General features: G+C 51.2%; 1 protein-coding gene across 1 annotated transcript in view; it reads right to left on the bottom strand.

Moving 5' to 3' along the window:
• The window catches only part of EIF2B3 (eukaryotic translation initiation factor 2B subunit gamma), a gene marked incomplete at its 5' end in the record, with an annotated part of 28,299 nt that overhangs the window by 4,867 nt on the left and 10,322 nt on the right, over positions 1 to 13,110 (bottom strand). Inside the window, 3 exon segments of the mRNA XM_077450819.1 lie at positions 4,967 to 5,070; positions 8,332 to 8,480; positions 13,027 to 13,098. Of these exon segments, the coding sequence (XP_077306945.1) occupies positions 4,967 to 5,070; positions 8,332 to 8,480; positions 13,027 to 13,098 (325 nt within the window).

Here is a 13,110-nt window from a genome sequence, read left to right as displayed (position 1 = left end):
ATATATATAGTATACGAGGGGGGGTGTGTATATATAGTATACAGGGGGGTGTATATATATAGTATACAGGGGGGTGTATATATATATATATATAAATACGGGGGGGTGTATATATATAGTATACAGGGGGGGTGTATATATATATAGTATACAGGGGGGTGTATATATATAGTATACGAGGGGGGGTGTATATATATAGTATACAGGGGGGTGTATATATATAGTATACGAGGGGGGGTGTATATATATATATAATACGGGGGCTGCAACTAACAATTATTTTCATAATCGATTAGTTGGCTGATTATTGTTTCCATTAAAAACCTTAAAAAAAAAAGTGGGTGAAATGGACGTTCATTTTCACCCACAGTGACGGGAAAATTGGGAAATGGAAAACTTCTCGGTCAAAGGACTTCTCAGACGGTGGATGTGGTTTTTTGTTCAGAAATGAAGTGAAAATTTCAAACAAAATTCTTTCATTCAGCGAATGTACAAAGATTTTTCATCTGAATATTCTCACCTGAAAATTGACCGGTGTGGTCAGCATAAGGCTCGGTACACACCTCTGCAGTTTTTTCTTTTGATCCGTTTCTGCCGTGCTTTTTGCTGTGTGTTTTGATTTTTGCGCACGTGATTTTACTGCAATTTGCGGTTTCTGCATTTTCTTTTTTTTGGGCAGATTAATAAAACACAAATTGCTGCAAAAACGCATGACATTCTTTTCTGCAGCTTCTCCATTGAAGTATATCGAACCAAAAAAAAAAAAGCGCCGTTTTGCAGTAAAAGTCCCCGACCCTTTCCAAATATGCAGCGGGCGGAAAAAAGCACAGATGTGAACGTGTCCCATAGGAAACCATGGAAATGAACTGCAGGGCGTTTCTGAAAAAAGCGCCAATAAACACAGAGATGTGACCCGGGCCTGAGACTTTTAGTAACATAATGGGGGTTAAAAAGACTAAAATGAGCCCCTTTATAGTACAAAAAAACCCGATAATCACCACTGGAAGGGATCATTTTTACTGTAGAACAGTGACAGTAATATTTACAGTGGTGATTATATTTTTGTACTATAAAGGGCTCATTTTAGTTTTTTTTTTTAACTCCATTATGTTACTGGCCGATTTTTCATAATAGATTAGTTGTTTCAGCCCAAATATATATATATATAGTATACAGGGGGTGTGTGTGTGTGTGTATATATATATATATATATATATATATAGTATACAGGGGGTGTGTGTGTGTGTGTATATATATATATATATATATATATAGTATACAGGGGGTGTGTGTGTGTGTGTATATTATATATATACAGTGGTGTGAAAAAGTGTTTGCCCCCTTCCTCATTTCCTGTTCCTTTGCATGTTTGTCACACTTAAGTGTTTCGGAACATCAAACCAATTTAAACAATAGTCAAGGACAACACAAGTAAACACAAAATGCAATTTGTAAATGAAGGTGTTTATTATTAAAGGTGAAAAAAAATCCAAACATCATGGCCCTGTGTGAAAAAGTGATTGCCCCCTAAACCTAATAACTGGTTGGGCCACCCTTAGCAGCAACAACTGCAACCCAGCGTTTGCGATAACGTGCAACGAGGCTTTTACAGCGTCCTGGAGGAATTTTGGCCCACTCATCTTTGCAGAATTGTCCTAATTCAGTTACATTAGAGGGTTTTCGAGCATGAACGGCCTTTTTAAGGTCATACCACAACATCTCAATAGGATTCAGGTCAGGACTTTGGCTAGGCCACTCCAAAGTCTTCATTTTGTTTTTCTTCAGCCATTCGGTGGTGGACTTGCTGGTGTGTTTAGGATCATTGTCCTGCTGCAGAACCCAAGTTCGTTTCAGCTTGAGTACACGAACAGATGGTCGGACATTCTCCTTCAGGATCTCTTGGTAGACAGCAGAATTCATAGTTCCTTTTATCACGGCAAGTCTTCCAGGTCCTGAAGCAGCAAAACAGCCCCAGACCATCACACTACCACCACCATATTTTACTGTTGGTATAATGTTCTTTTTATGAAATGCAGTGTTCCTTCTACGCCAGATATACTTGGACACACACCTTCCAAAGAGTTCCACTTTTGTCTCATCGGTCCACAGAATGTTGTCCCAAAAGTCTTGGGGATCATCAAGATGTGTTGTGGAGAAATTGAGACGAGCTTTGATGTTCTTTTTGCTCAGCAGTGGTTTTCTCCTTGGAACTCTGCCATGCAGGCCATTTTTGCCCAGTCTTTTCCTGATGGTGGAGGCATGAACGCTGACCTTAACTGAGGCAAGTGAGGCCTGCAGTTCCTTGGACGTTGTTGTGGGGTCTTTTGTGGCCTCTTGGATGAGTCGTCGCTGCGCTCTTGGGGTAATTTTGGGCGGCCGGCCACTCCTGGGAAGGTTCACCACTGTTCCATGTCTTCGCCATTTGTGGATAATGGCTCTCACTGTGGTTCGCTGGATTCCCAAAGCTTTGGAAATGGCTTTATAACCCTTTCCAGACTGATAGATCTCAATTACTTTCTTTCTCAATTGTTCCTGAATTTCTTTGGGTCTCGGCATGATGTGTAGCTTTTAAGGATCTTCTGGTGGACCTTACTGTGTCAAGCAGCTCCTATTTAAGTGATGCCTTGATTGTGAACAGGTGTGGCAATAATCAGGCCTGGGTGTGGCTAGAGAAATTGAACTCAGGTGTGGACAACCACAGTTATAGTATGTTTTAACAAGGGGGGCAAACACTTTTTCACACAGGGCCATGATGGTTTGGATTTTTTTTCACCTTTAATAATAAACACCTTCATTTAAAAATTGCATTTTGTGTTTACTTGTGTTGTCCTTGACTATTGTTTAAATTGGTTTGATGTTCCGAAACACTTACCGTATATACTCGAGTATAAGCCGAGATTTTCAGCCTCTTTTTTGAGGCTGAAAGTGCCCCCCTCGGCTTATACTCGAGTCATCGCTGTCTGCCCGCTCGATCAGCGTGTCGAGCAGACAGACAGCGGCCATTCTGATTCAAAAGCCGCGCCTCCGGCTCCGCCTTCGCCTGTGATAGGCGGAACACTGAATTTCCCAGCAGCCTGTGTTCCGCCTATCACGGACGTCGTATCATCCTCGTACTACGGACGAGGATGATACGACGTCCGTGATAGGCGGAACACAGGCTGCTGGGAAATTCAGTGTTCCGCCTATCACAGGCGAAGGAGGAGGCGCGGCTTTTGAATTTTACAATGGCCGCCGACGAAGAGGGCACGGGACGGAGGCAAGGCAAGGCAAGGCACGGCAAGGCACGGCCCGGCACGGGACGGGACGGGACGGGACGGGACGAAGGCAAGGCACGACACGGGACGGAGGCTCGGGACAAAGGCTCGGGACACAGGTAGGCTGGACACACACACACACACACACACACACACACACACACACACACACACGGATGGATGGATGGATGGAGACACACACACACACAGGGATGGATGGATACACACACACACAGGGATGGATGGATGGATGGAGACACACACACACAGGGATGGATGGATGGATGGATGGAGACACACACACACAGGGATGGATGGATGGATGGATGGAGACACACACACACAGGGATGGATGGATGGATGGATGGAGACACACACACACAGGGATGGATGGATGGATGGATGGAGACACACACACACAGGGATGGATGGATGGATGGACACACACAGGGATGGATGGACGGACACACAGGGATGGACGGACACACAGGGATGGATGGACGGACACACAGGGATGGACGGACACACAGGGATGGACGGACACACAGGGATGGACAGGCATGTCTCACCCTCGGCTTATACACGAGTCAATAAGTTTGCCAGTTTTTTTGGGGGTAAATTGGGGGCCTCGGCTTATATTCGGGTCGGCCTATACTCGAGTATATACGGTAAGTGTGACAAACATGCAAAGGAACAGGAAATGAGGAAGGGGGCAAACACTTTTTCACACCACTGTATATATATATAGTATAGTATACAGGGGGTGTGTGTGTGTGTATGTATATATATATATATATATATATATATATATATATATATATATAGTATACAGGGGTGTGTGTGTGTGTGTGTGTATATATATATATATATATATATATATATATATATAGTATACAGGGGGTGTGTGTGTGTGTATATATATATATATATATATATATATATATATATATATATATATAGTATACAGGGGGTGTGTGTGTGTGTGTATATATATATATATATATATATATATATATATATATATAGTATACAGGGGGGGTGTGTGTGTGTGTATATATATATATATATATATATATATATAGTATACAGGGGGTGTGTGTGTGTGTGTATATATATATATATATATATATATATATATATATATATAGTATACAGGGGGTGTGTGTGTGTGTGTATATATATATATATATAGTATAGTATACAGGGGGTGTGTGTGTGTGTGTATATATATATATATATATATAGTATACGGGGGTGTGTACACTTATGTCACGCAATTATTTTATTTATTTTTACTTCTCTCCACCTAAGAGAGTTCAGTTTGTTGTTCTCCTGAGTTGGACATTTTAGGTGGAAAAAGTTCTGAAATGATTTATCTTTGTTACATTTTTTTACATTCCAGAAACCTGAAATTTTAGAATTTTCTATCCACTGTATATATATATACTGTATACAGGGGTGTGTAGACTTTCCATATGCACTGTGTCTCAAAGAACCTCAGCTGACATATAATCACACACGTATGTTGGACTCGATGGACTTGTGTCTTTTCTCACCTTCTATGTAACTGATCTCAGTCCCCGGTGCTGCAAGGCCAAACTGCTAACCCCCTCCCCCACCCCCGTGCTCTACCATCCACTACAAGCAGAGGTGTGGTGTCATGTGGTGTCATGTGATAATGGGGGTGGCAGACCCCCCCCTCATGGACTCACCTTTGCTGGGAATATGAAGGCCGGAACCCAGGAGGCAGTCCTTGATGTCGGCTCCGCCCTCTATGACGGCGTTGTTGCAGATGACGCTCCCCTGGAGGATGCAGCTAAACGGAAGAATGAGAATTATTCAGATTGTGACTTCTCTCTATCTGATCATAAAATGTGTTGGGAAGTTTCTCACCATGAACCTCGGGCCGGGCCGTGGGGTAGGCAGGAGAGGCGTCTGCCTTGGGGCTTTAGCAGGAAGGGGCTTGACTTGCAACCTACATAGTTACTGATCCTTGTCCCAGCCCTGACCTCCGCCATTCATATATGATCATTACATAGAATAGACCATCTATGGGGTGGATGTATGACAACCATCTTAGCGGATTGGTGGCCGCCTGTAAGCAGCTGAATACTCTCCAGGAGGGAATTCTCCAGCGCGGTGCAGCTCCGGAGACTGGCGCTATTCTGAGGACATCCTGAATGGGTCTCCTCACACGGCACCCTCATAGCTGGCGGTGCGGAGATCGGCAGAATCAGTGCGTCGCTCTGTCCGTTTCCTTCACAGAGGACTCACTTATCTCAGGCAGAGAACACAGGTCAGTGGTGGGAGAGGCCATCCGGTGCCCAGGGTGAGGGTGGCAAACTGTGCCCCACAGTGTGCGCCCGATCTCCCTCTTCCCTCTGCAGCTGGGATGCCACTCCCAGATTCCACCAAGCGGCTCCGGGTCACTGCGCGGCTCCGGGTCACTGCGCGGCTCCGGGTCACTGCGCGGCTCCGGGTCACTGCGCGGCTCCGGGTCACTGCGCGGCTCCGGGTTCACCGAGCGGCTCCGGGTCACTGCGTGGCTCCGGGTCACTGCGCGGCTCCGGGTTCACCGATTCCTCCAGACTACGGCCCACTACAAGATTCTCCGACCCCCAGCCAGGGTCAGCGGGGTGTATCCTCCAAATGGGCCCACTGGGCTCTCACAGGAGAGCAGAAATCCCCCCCCCCCCCACACGTGCAGGTTCCCTCTACTCTACTGTCATTGGTTGTTAGGACGCCGTTATCCTAGCAGCCAATCACATGCTTGCCCCAGCATTCACAGGGAGACAGACCCGCAGAGGTGATCAAATACGAAAACAGCGTCGCACGACCGCGCAATTGTCAGTTAAAGTAACACAGTGCCATATCGCAAAAAATGGCCTGGTCTTTAAGGGGGTAAATGTTCCCGGAGGTCAGGGGGTTAAATATCATCAAAGCTGCGTCTGCTGTACATTGCTTCCTGAGAACGTCCCAGCCCCCGGTGTTCTATCGAAAAATGCCCCCCCCACGATGGGTCTGTGCATGCGCAGTAACAAGCGTCACTCCAGCTGGCGTGACATCAACGCAGCGCAAGCGCAGATGGTCGGAGGCGTCAGCCAACGCTCTGTGAACAGCGGGGGAAGTTTTCACATTGAGACTCGCTGTTGCAGGGCGGGCTTTCTGTGTGCTGAAGGGCGGAGTTTTGTCTGTTCCCAGAAGGGTTGTAACACCCACAACAGCGAAACTCAATGTGACAACTGCGGTTATTTTATACGGGAGGCAACACAAACAGCGACACCTGTGCGAGACTGAAGGGGGAGGAGCCGCTACACCTGTGCAAGACTGAAGGGGGAGGAGCTGGCACACCTGTGCGAGACTGAAGGGGGAGGAGCTGGCACACCTGTGCAAGACTGAAGGGGGAGGAGCCGCTACACCTGTGCAAGACTGAAGGGGGAGGAGCCGCAACACCTGTGCAAGACTGAAGGGGGAGGAGCCACTACACCTGTGCAAGACTGAAGGGGGAGGAGCCGCAACACCTGTGCAAGACTGAAGGGGGAGGAGCCGCTACACCTGTGCAAGACTGAAGGGGGAGGAGCTGGCACACCTGTGCGAGACTGAAGGGGGAGGAGCTGGCACACCTGTGCGAGACTGAAGGGGGAGGAGCCGCTACACCTGTGCAAGACTGAAGGGGGAGGAGCCGCAACACCTGTGCAGGACTGAAGGGGGAGGAGCCGCAACACCTGTGCGAGACTGAAGGGGGAGGAGCCCCTACACCTGTGCAAGACTGAAGGGGGAGGAGCCGCAACACCTGTGCGAGACTGAAGGGGGAGGAGCCGGGACACCTGTGCGAGACTGAAGGGGAGGAGCCGGGACACCTGTGCAAGACTGAAGGGGAGGAGCCACTACACCCGTGCAAGACTGAAGGGGAGGAGCCGATACACCTGTGCAAGACTGAAGGGGGAGGAGCAAGTACACCTGTGCAAGACTGAAGGGGAGGAGCCGGTGCACCTGTGCAAGACTGAAGGGGAGGAGCCGATACACCAGTGCAAGACTGAAGGGGAGGAGCCGGTACACCTGTGCAAGACTGAAGGGGAGGAGCCGGTACACCTGTGCAAGACTGAAGGGGAGGAGCCGGTACACCTGTGCAAGACTGAAGGGGAGGAGCCGGTACACCTGTGCAAGACTGAAGGGGAGGAGCAGGTGTACCTGTGCAAGACTGAAGGGGAGGAGCCGATACACCTGTGCAAGACTGAAGGGGGAGGAGCAAGTACACCTGTGCAAGACTGAAGGGGGAGGAGCAGGTGCACCTGTGCAAGACTGAAGGGGGGGAGCCGGTACACCTGTGCAAGACTGAAGGGGAGGAGCCGGTACACCTGTGCAAGACTGAAGGGGAGGAGCCGGTACACCTGTGCAAGACTGAAGGGGAGGAGCCGGTACACCTGTGCAAGACTGAAGGGGAGGAGCCGGTGTACCTGTGCAAGACTGAAGGGGAGGAGCCGGTACACCTGTGCAAGACTGAAGGGGGATGAGCAAGTACACCTGTGCAAGACTGAAGGGGGAGGAGCAGATGCACCTGTGCAAGACTGAAGGGGAGGAGCCGGTACACCTGTGCAAGACTGAAGGGGAGGAGCCGGTACACCTGTGCAAGACTGAAGGGGGATGAGCAAGTACACCTGTGCAAGACTGAAGGGGGAGGAGCAGGTGCACCTGTGCAAGACTGAAGGGGAGGAGCCGGTACACCTGTGCAAGACTGAAGGGGAGGAGCCGGTACACCTGTGCAAGACTGAAGGGGAGGAGCCGCTACACCTGTGCAAGACTGAAGGGGAGGAGCCGCTACACCTGTGCATGACTGATGGGGGAGGAGCCGGTACACCTGTGCAAGACTGAAGGGGGGGCGGAGGGAGGATTTAAGAAGGGATCAGGCACTGGATTGGCACATTGGCCACTCTTACTCTGCAGGAAAAGGAAGGGACAGCTTCCGGCCTCAGAAGAGAACTTTGCTGTATTGGGGATGGGGATGGGGAGGGGGTGACAGATGTGGGGAGGGGGAGGGGGTGACAGATGTGGGGTGGGGGTCGGCTGACATACATACTTGTCGCTCACGGTGACGCCGTTCATGATGATGCAGTTGGTGATCTTCACTCGGTCTCTGATGGTGCAGTTGGAGCCGAGAAGCGAATGTTTTATGGAGGTCTTCTCCCCGACCTGCGTCTGAGCCCCGACCATGCTGTCCGACCCCACCTGAGGAGGAAGAGATCCCATCATTACCCCTCCCCCACACACACAAATCAGCATATCCATCACTTCCTGTCCTGGTGACCACACAGGAAGTGGGTAGAAATCTCCACTGTGGACAGAGACCCTTCACAACTCCAATCAGGACTGGGAAAAAATCAATTTCTGTGGATTTGTTGATTAGAGCTCCTTCTATCCACATATTTGGAATGGGAGGTGCAACGGACTATGAATGTTAAAGTTGATATTAAAGAATCGGCTTTAAAAAACACATAAAACAAACATCTTATACTTCTCGGCTCTGTGTAATGGTTCTGCACAGAGCAGCCCCGATCCTCCTCTTCCTCCCGCCAGGACTCCAGGTCCCTCCACCTTGACTGTGTGTGTGCTCGCTCCCGTGCCCCCCTCTCTACGCCTATAAGACACATAGAGCTGCGGGCTCAGCCCTGCCCCCTCCTCATTGGCTCACCGGCTGTGATTAACAGCAGTGGCAGCCAATGGCTCCCGCTGCTATCTCAGCCAATAAGGAGAGGGTGTCCGGGACAGCTGAGGCACCATGCACATGGCTGGATGGGGAGGGGGCTCAGGGGAGTATTGGGGGGCTGAGGGGGGAGAAGCACACAGGAGGTTCTTTACCTTCAGCCTTTACAATCACTTTACTGCCCTCCGACATACATCAGGCTCTTCTAACGCACTTCCTGACCGCAATACATAAATATATATATATAAACGCACATTGCGGGTCACAAGTGGTTTACCGGGATTATAACGGAAGATCTCATCATAAGCCGGTATGAATTCTTTTCAGGCAGGGGTCGGCTTTCTCATGAAAGTGGTCCAAGCAGCTCATTAGCCACTGGAACACTTTCAGAATCAGCGGGAGGGGAAGCCGCCCCCCCCCTCCCCCCAGCGTCATTGTTTCTTGGGTTTACCGCTCTTACCGGCGCACCCGAGAAACGATCAGTGAAAAGGGGCCGTGTATAGATATAAAATTACATTATAAATTCCTTCTCCCTTTTTTATAAGGCCGGGATCACATACATGCGGATTGGATGAGGGTTTCCCCGCCTAAAATTCACATGACAGGCGAGTGTGACCGACGCTCTATGGAACCGGTTCCCACATCACCGGGGCAGCCGCAGAGCCCTGGTGAGTGTTTGGGGGCCGGTGAGGGTTTGGGTGGCCGGTGAGTGTTTTGGGGCTGGTGAGGGTTTGGGTGGCCGGTGGGGGTTTGGGGGCCGGTGAGTGTTTTGGGGCTGGTGAGGGTTTGGGTGGCCGGTGAGGGTTTTGGGGCTGGTGAGTGTTTGGGGGCCGGTGGGGGTTTTGGGGCTGGTGAGTGTTTTGGGGCTGGTGAGTGTTTTGGGGGCCGGTGGGGGTTTTGGGGCTGGTGAGTGTTTTGGGGGCCGGTGAGTGTTTTGGGGCTGGTGAGGGTTTGGGTGGCCGGTGAGGGTTTTGGGGCTGGTGAGTGTTTGGGGGCCAGTGAGTGTTTTGGGGGCCGGTGGGGGTTTTGGGGCTGGTGAGTGTTTTGGGGCTGGTGAGTGTTTTGGGGGCCGGTGGGGGTTTTGGGGCTGGTGAGTGTTTTGGGGCTGGTGAGTGTTTGGGGGCCAGTGAGTGTTTTGGGGGCCGGTGGGGGTTTTGGGGCTGGTGAGTGTTTTGGGGCTGGTGACTGTTTTGGGGGCCGGTGGGGGTTTTGGGGCTGGTGAGTGTTTTGGGGCTGGTGAGTGTTTTGGGGGCCGGTGGGGGTTTTGGGGCTGGTGAGTGTTTTGGGGCTGGTGAGTGTTTGGAGGTCGGTGAGTGTTTTGGGGGCCGGTGAGTGTTTTGGGGGCCGGTGGGGGTTTGGGGCTGGTGAGTGTTTTGGGGCTGGTGAGTGTTTTGGGGCTGGTGAGGGTTTGGGGCTGGTGAGTGTTTTGGGGCTGGTGAGGGTTTGGGGCTGGTGAGTGTTTTGGGGCTGGTGAGTGTTTTGGGGCTGGTGAGTGTTTTGGGGGCCGGTGGGGGTTTTGGGGCTGGTGAGGGTTTTGGGGCTGGTGAGGGTTTGGGGCTGGTGAGGGTTTGGGGCTGGTGAGTGTTTTGGGGGCCAGTGAGGGTTTGGGGGCCGGTGAGTGTTTTGGGGCTGGTGAGGGTTTGGGGGCCGGTGAGGGTTTGGGGGCCAGTGGGGGTTTGGGGGGCCGGTGAGTGTTTTGGGGCTGGTGAGGGTTTGGGGGCCAGTGAGTGTTTTGGGGGCCGGTGAGTGTTTTGGGGCTGGTGAGGGTTTGGGGGCCGGTGGGGGTTTGGGGGGCCAGTGAGTGTTTGGGGGCCAGTGAGTGTTTGGGGGCCGGTGGGGGTTTGGGGGCCGGTGAGTGTTTTGGGGCCGGTGAGGGTTTGGGGGCCGGTGAGTGTTTTGGGGCTGGTGAGGGTTTGGGGGCCGGTGGGGGTTTGGGGGCCGGTGAGTGTTTTGGGGGCCGGTGAGTGTTTTGGGGCTGGTGAGGGTTTGGGGGCCGGTGGGGGTTTGGGGGCCAGTGAGTGTTTGGGGGCCAGTGAGTGTTTGGGGGCCGGTGAGGGTTTGGGGGCCGGTGGGGGTTTGGGGGCCGGTGAGTGTTTTGGGGCTGGTGAGGGTTTGGGGGCCGGTGGGGGTTTGGGGGGCCAGTGAGTGTTTGGGGGCCGGTGAAGAGACACACACCAGACCCCAGGCAGGAACCCGCAGCCACAAATGTGTGAACCCGGCTTAAGTGATCACATTCCTTCTGTTCTCGGCTACATAAGAGCTGGGGGGAGGAAAAGCAGCAGCACACTGATCTTCCCAGTGAATTACTGTGCAGCGGGGGGCGTGTCGGGACAGGTCTGATCATTGAAGGAGAGCAGGCTGTGTTCCCAGCAAACCTAGAGAACTGATCATGCTGTGTTCTCCTTGCTTAGTGTGGTAAGCAGTGTTTAACAGGAAAGCAGAGGGGCTGGCAGGATCAGCAGGGATCTCACACAGGAAGCGATACAAAGAGAGCAGGAGACTTCCTCATACCAGTACAGGGGAGAGCTGCCACATACATGAAGGGACAGCCGCCACATACATGAAGGGACAGGGGCCACATATATGAAGGGACAGGGGCCACATATATGAAGGGACAGGAGCCACATATATGAAGGGACAGCAGCCACATGTATGAAGGGACAGGGGCCACATATATGAAGGGACCACTGCCACATACATGAAGGGACAGCTGCCACATATATGAAGGGACAGCCGCCACATATATGAAGGGACAACTACCACATACATAAAGGGACAGCCGCCACATATATGAAGGGACAGCCGCCACATATATGAAGGGACAGCTGCCACATATATGAAGGGACAGCCGCCACATACATGAAGGGACAGCCGCCACATATATGAAGGGACAGCCGCCACATATATGAAGGCACAGCCGCCACATATATGAAGGGACAGCCGCCACATATATGAAGGGACAGGGGCCACATACATGAAGGGACAGCCGCCACATACATGAAGGGACAGCTGCCACATATATGAAGGGACAGGGGCCACATACATGAAGGGACAGCCGCCACATATATGAAGGGACAGCCGCCACATACATGAAGGGACAGCTGCCACATATATGAAGGGACAGCCGCCACATATATGAAGGGACAGCCGGCACATATATGAAGGGACAGGGGCCACATATATGAAGGGACAGCCGCCACATATATGAAGGGACAGCCGCCACATACATGAAGGGACAGCCGCCACATATATGAAGGGACAGCCGCCACATACATGAAGGGACAGCCGCCACATACATGAAGGGACAGCCGCCACATATATGAAGGGACAGGGGCCACATATATGAAGGGACAGGGGCCACATATATGAAGGGACAGCCGCCACATACATGAAGGGACAGCCGCCACATATATGAAGGGACAGCCGCCACATATATGAAGGGACAGGGGCCACATATATGAAGGGACAGGGGCCACATATATGAAGGGACAGGGGCCACATATATGAAGGGACAGGGGCCACATATATGAAGGGACAAGGGCCACATATATGAAGTGTTGGGGTAACAAATGCTGTAATGCGTGGCGTGTTTGGTATCCAGTTACTCGCCGTGACATCATCTTTTATATCATACTAAACAATTGGGTTATATGTTTGCGTTTTTTCCCCAAACTGTGTTTGAAAAACTGCTGTGCAAATACCGCGTGACATAAAATATTGCATTGATCGCTATTTTATTCGCTTGAGCAGGGACGGCGAATCCTCGGCACCCCCGATGGTTTGGAACTACATTTCCCATGATGCTCCACTACACTGCAGAGTGCACCATCATCAAAGAGCATCATGGGAAATGTAGTTCCAAACCATGGGGGGTGCCGAGGATCGCCGTCCCTGCTCCCGGGTCTCTGCTAAAGAAAAAAAAGTCTAATGTTTGGGGGGTTTCTAGCAAAAAATAAAGATTTTAACACAAAATTGCACAAAAAGTTCTGTTCTTCCATTGGTTCTGCTGTAGAGGGGCCCCGAGACTGAACCCTGTATAATAATAATGTCCATGATCTGCTCCAGACTCACCATGAGCTTATCTGCGATGGTAGCGGACGGGTGAACGCGCAGATCTTCCCCGCAGAGGCCGCACACCTGTACCTGCCGGACAGA

The sequence above is a fragment of the Lithobates pipiens genome, unplaced genomic scaffold (genome assembly GCF_037356315.1).
Source record: "Lithobates pipiens isolate NorthernLeopardFrog02 unplaced genomic scaffold, aLitPip1_a1.2 Scaffold_23, whole genome shotgun sequence".
Lineage (NCBI taxonomy): Eukaryota > Metazoa > Chordata > Amphibia > Anura > Ranidae > Lithobates > Lithobates pipiens.
Note: the sequence above shows the minus strand (reverse complement) of the source record. Positions and strands in the feature narration are given on the sequence as shown.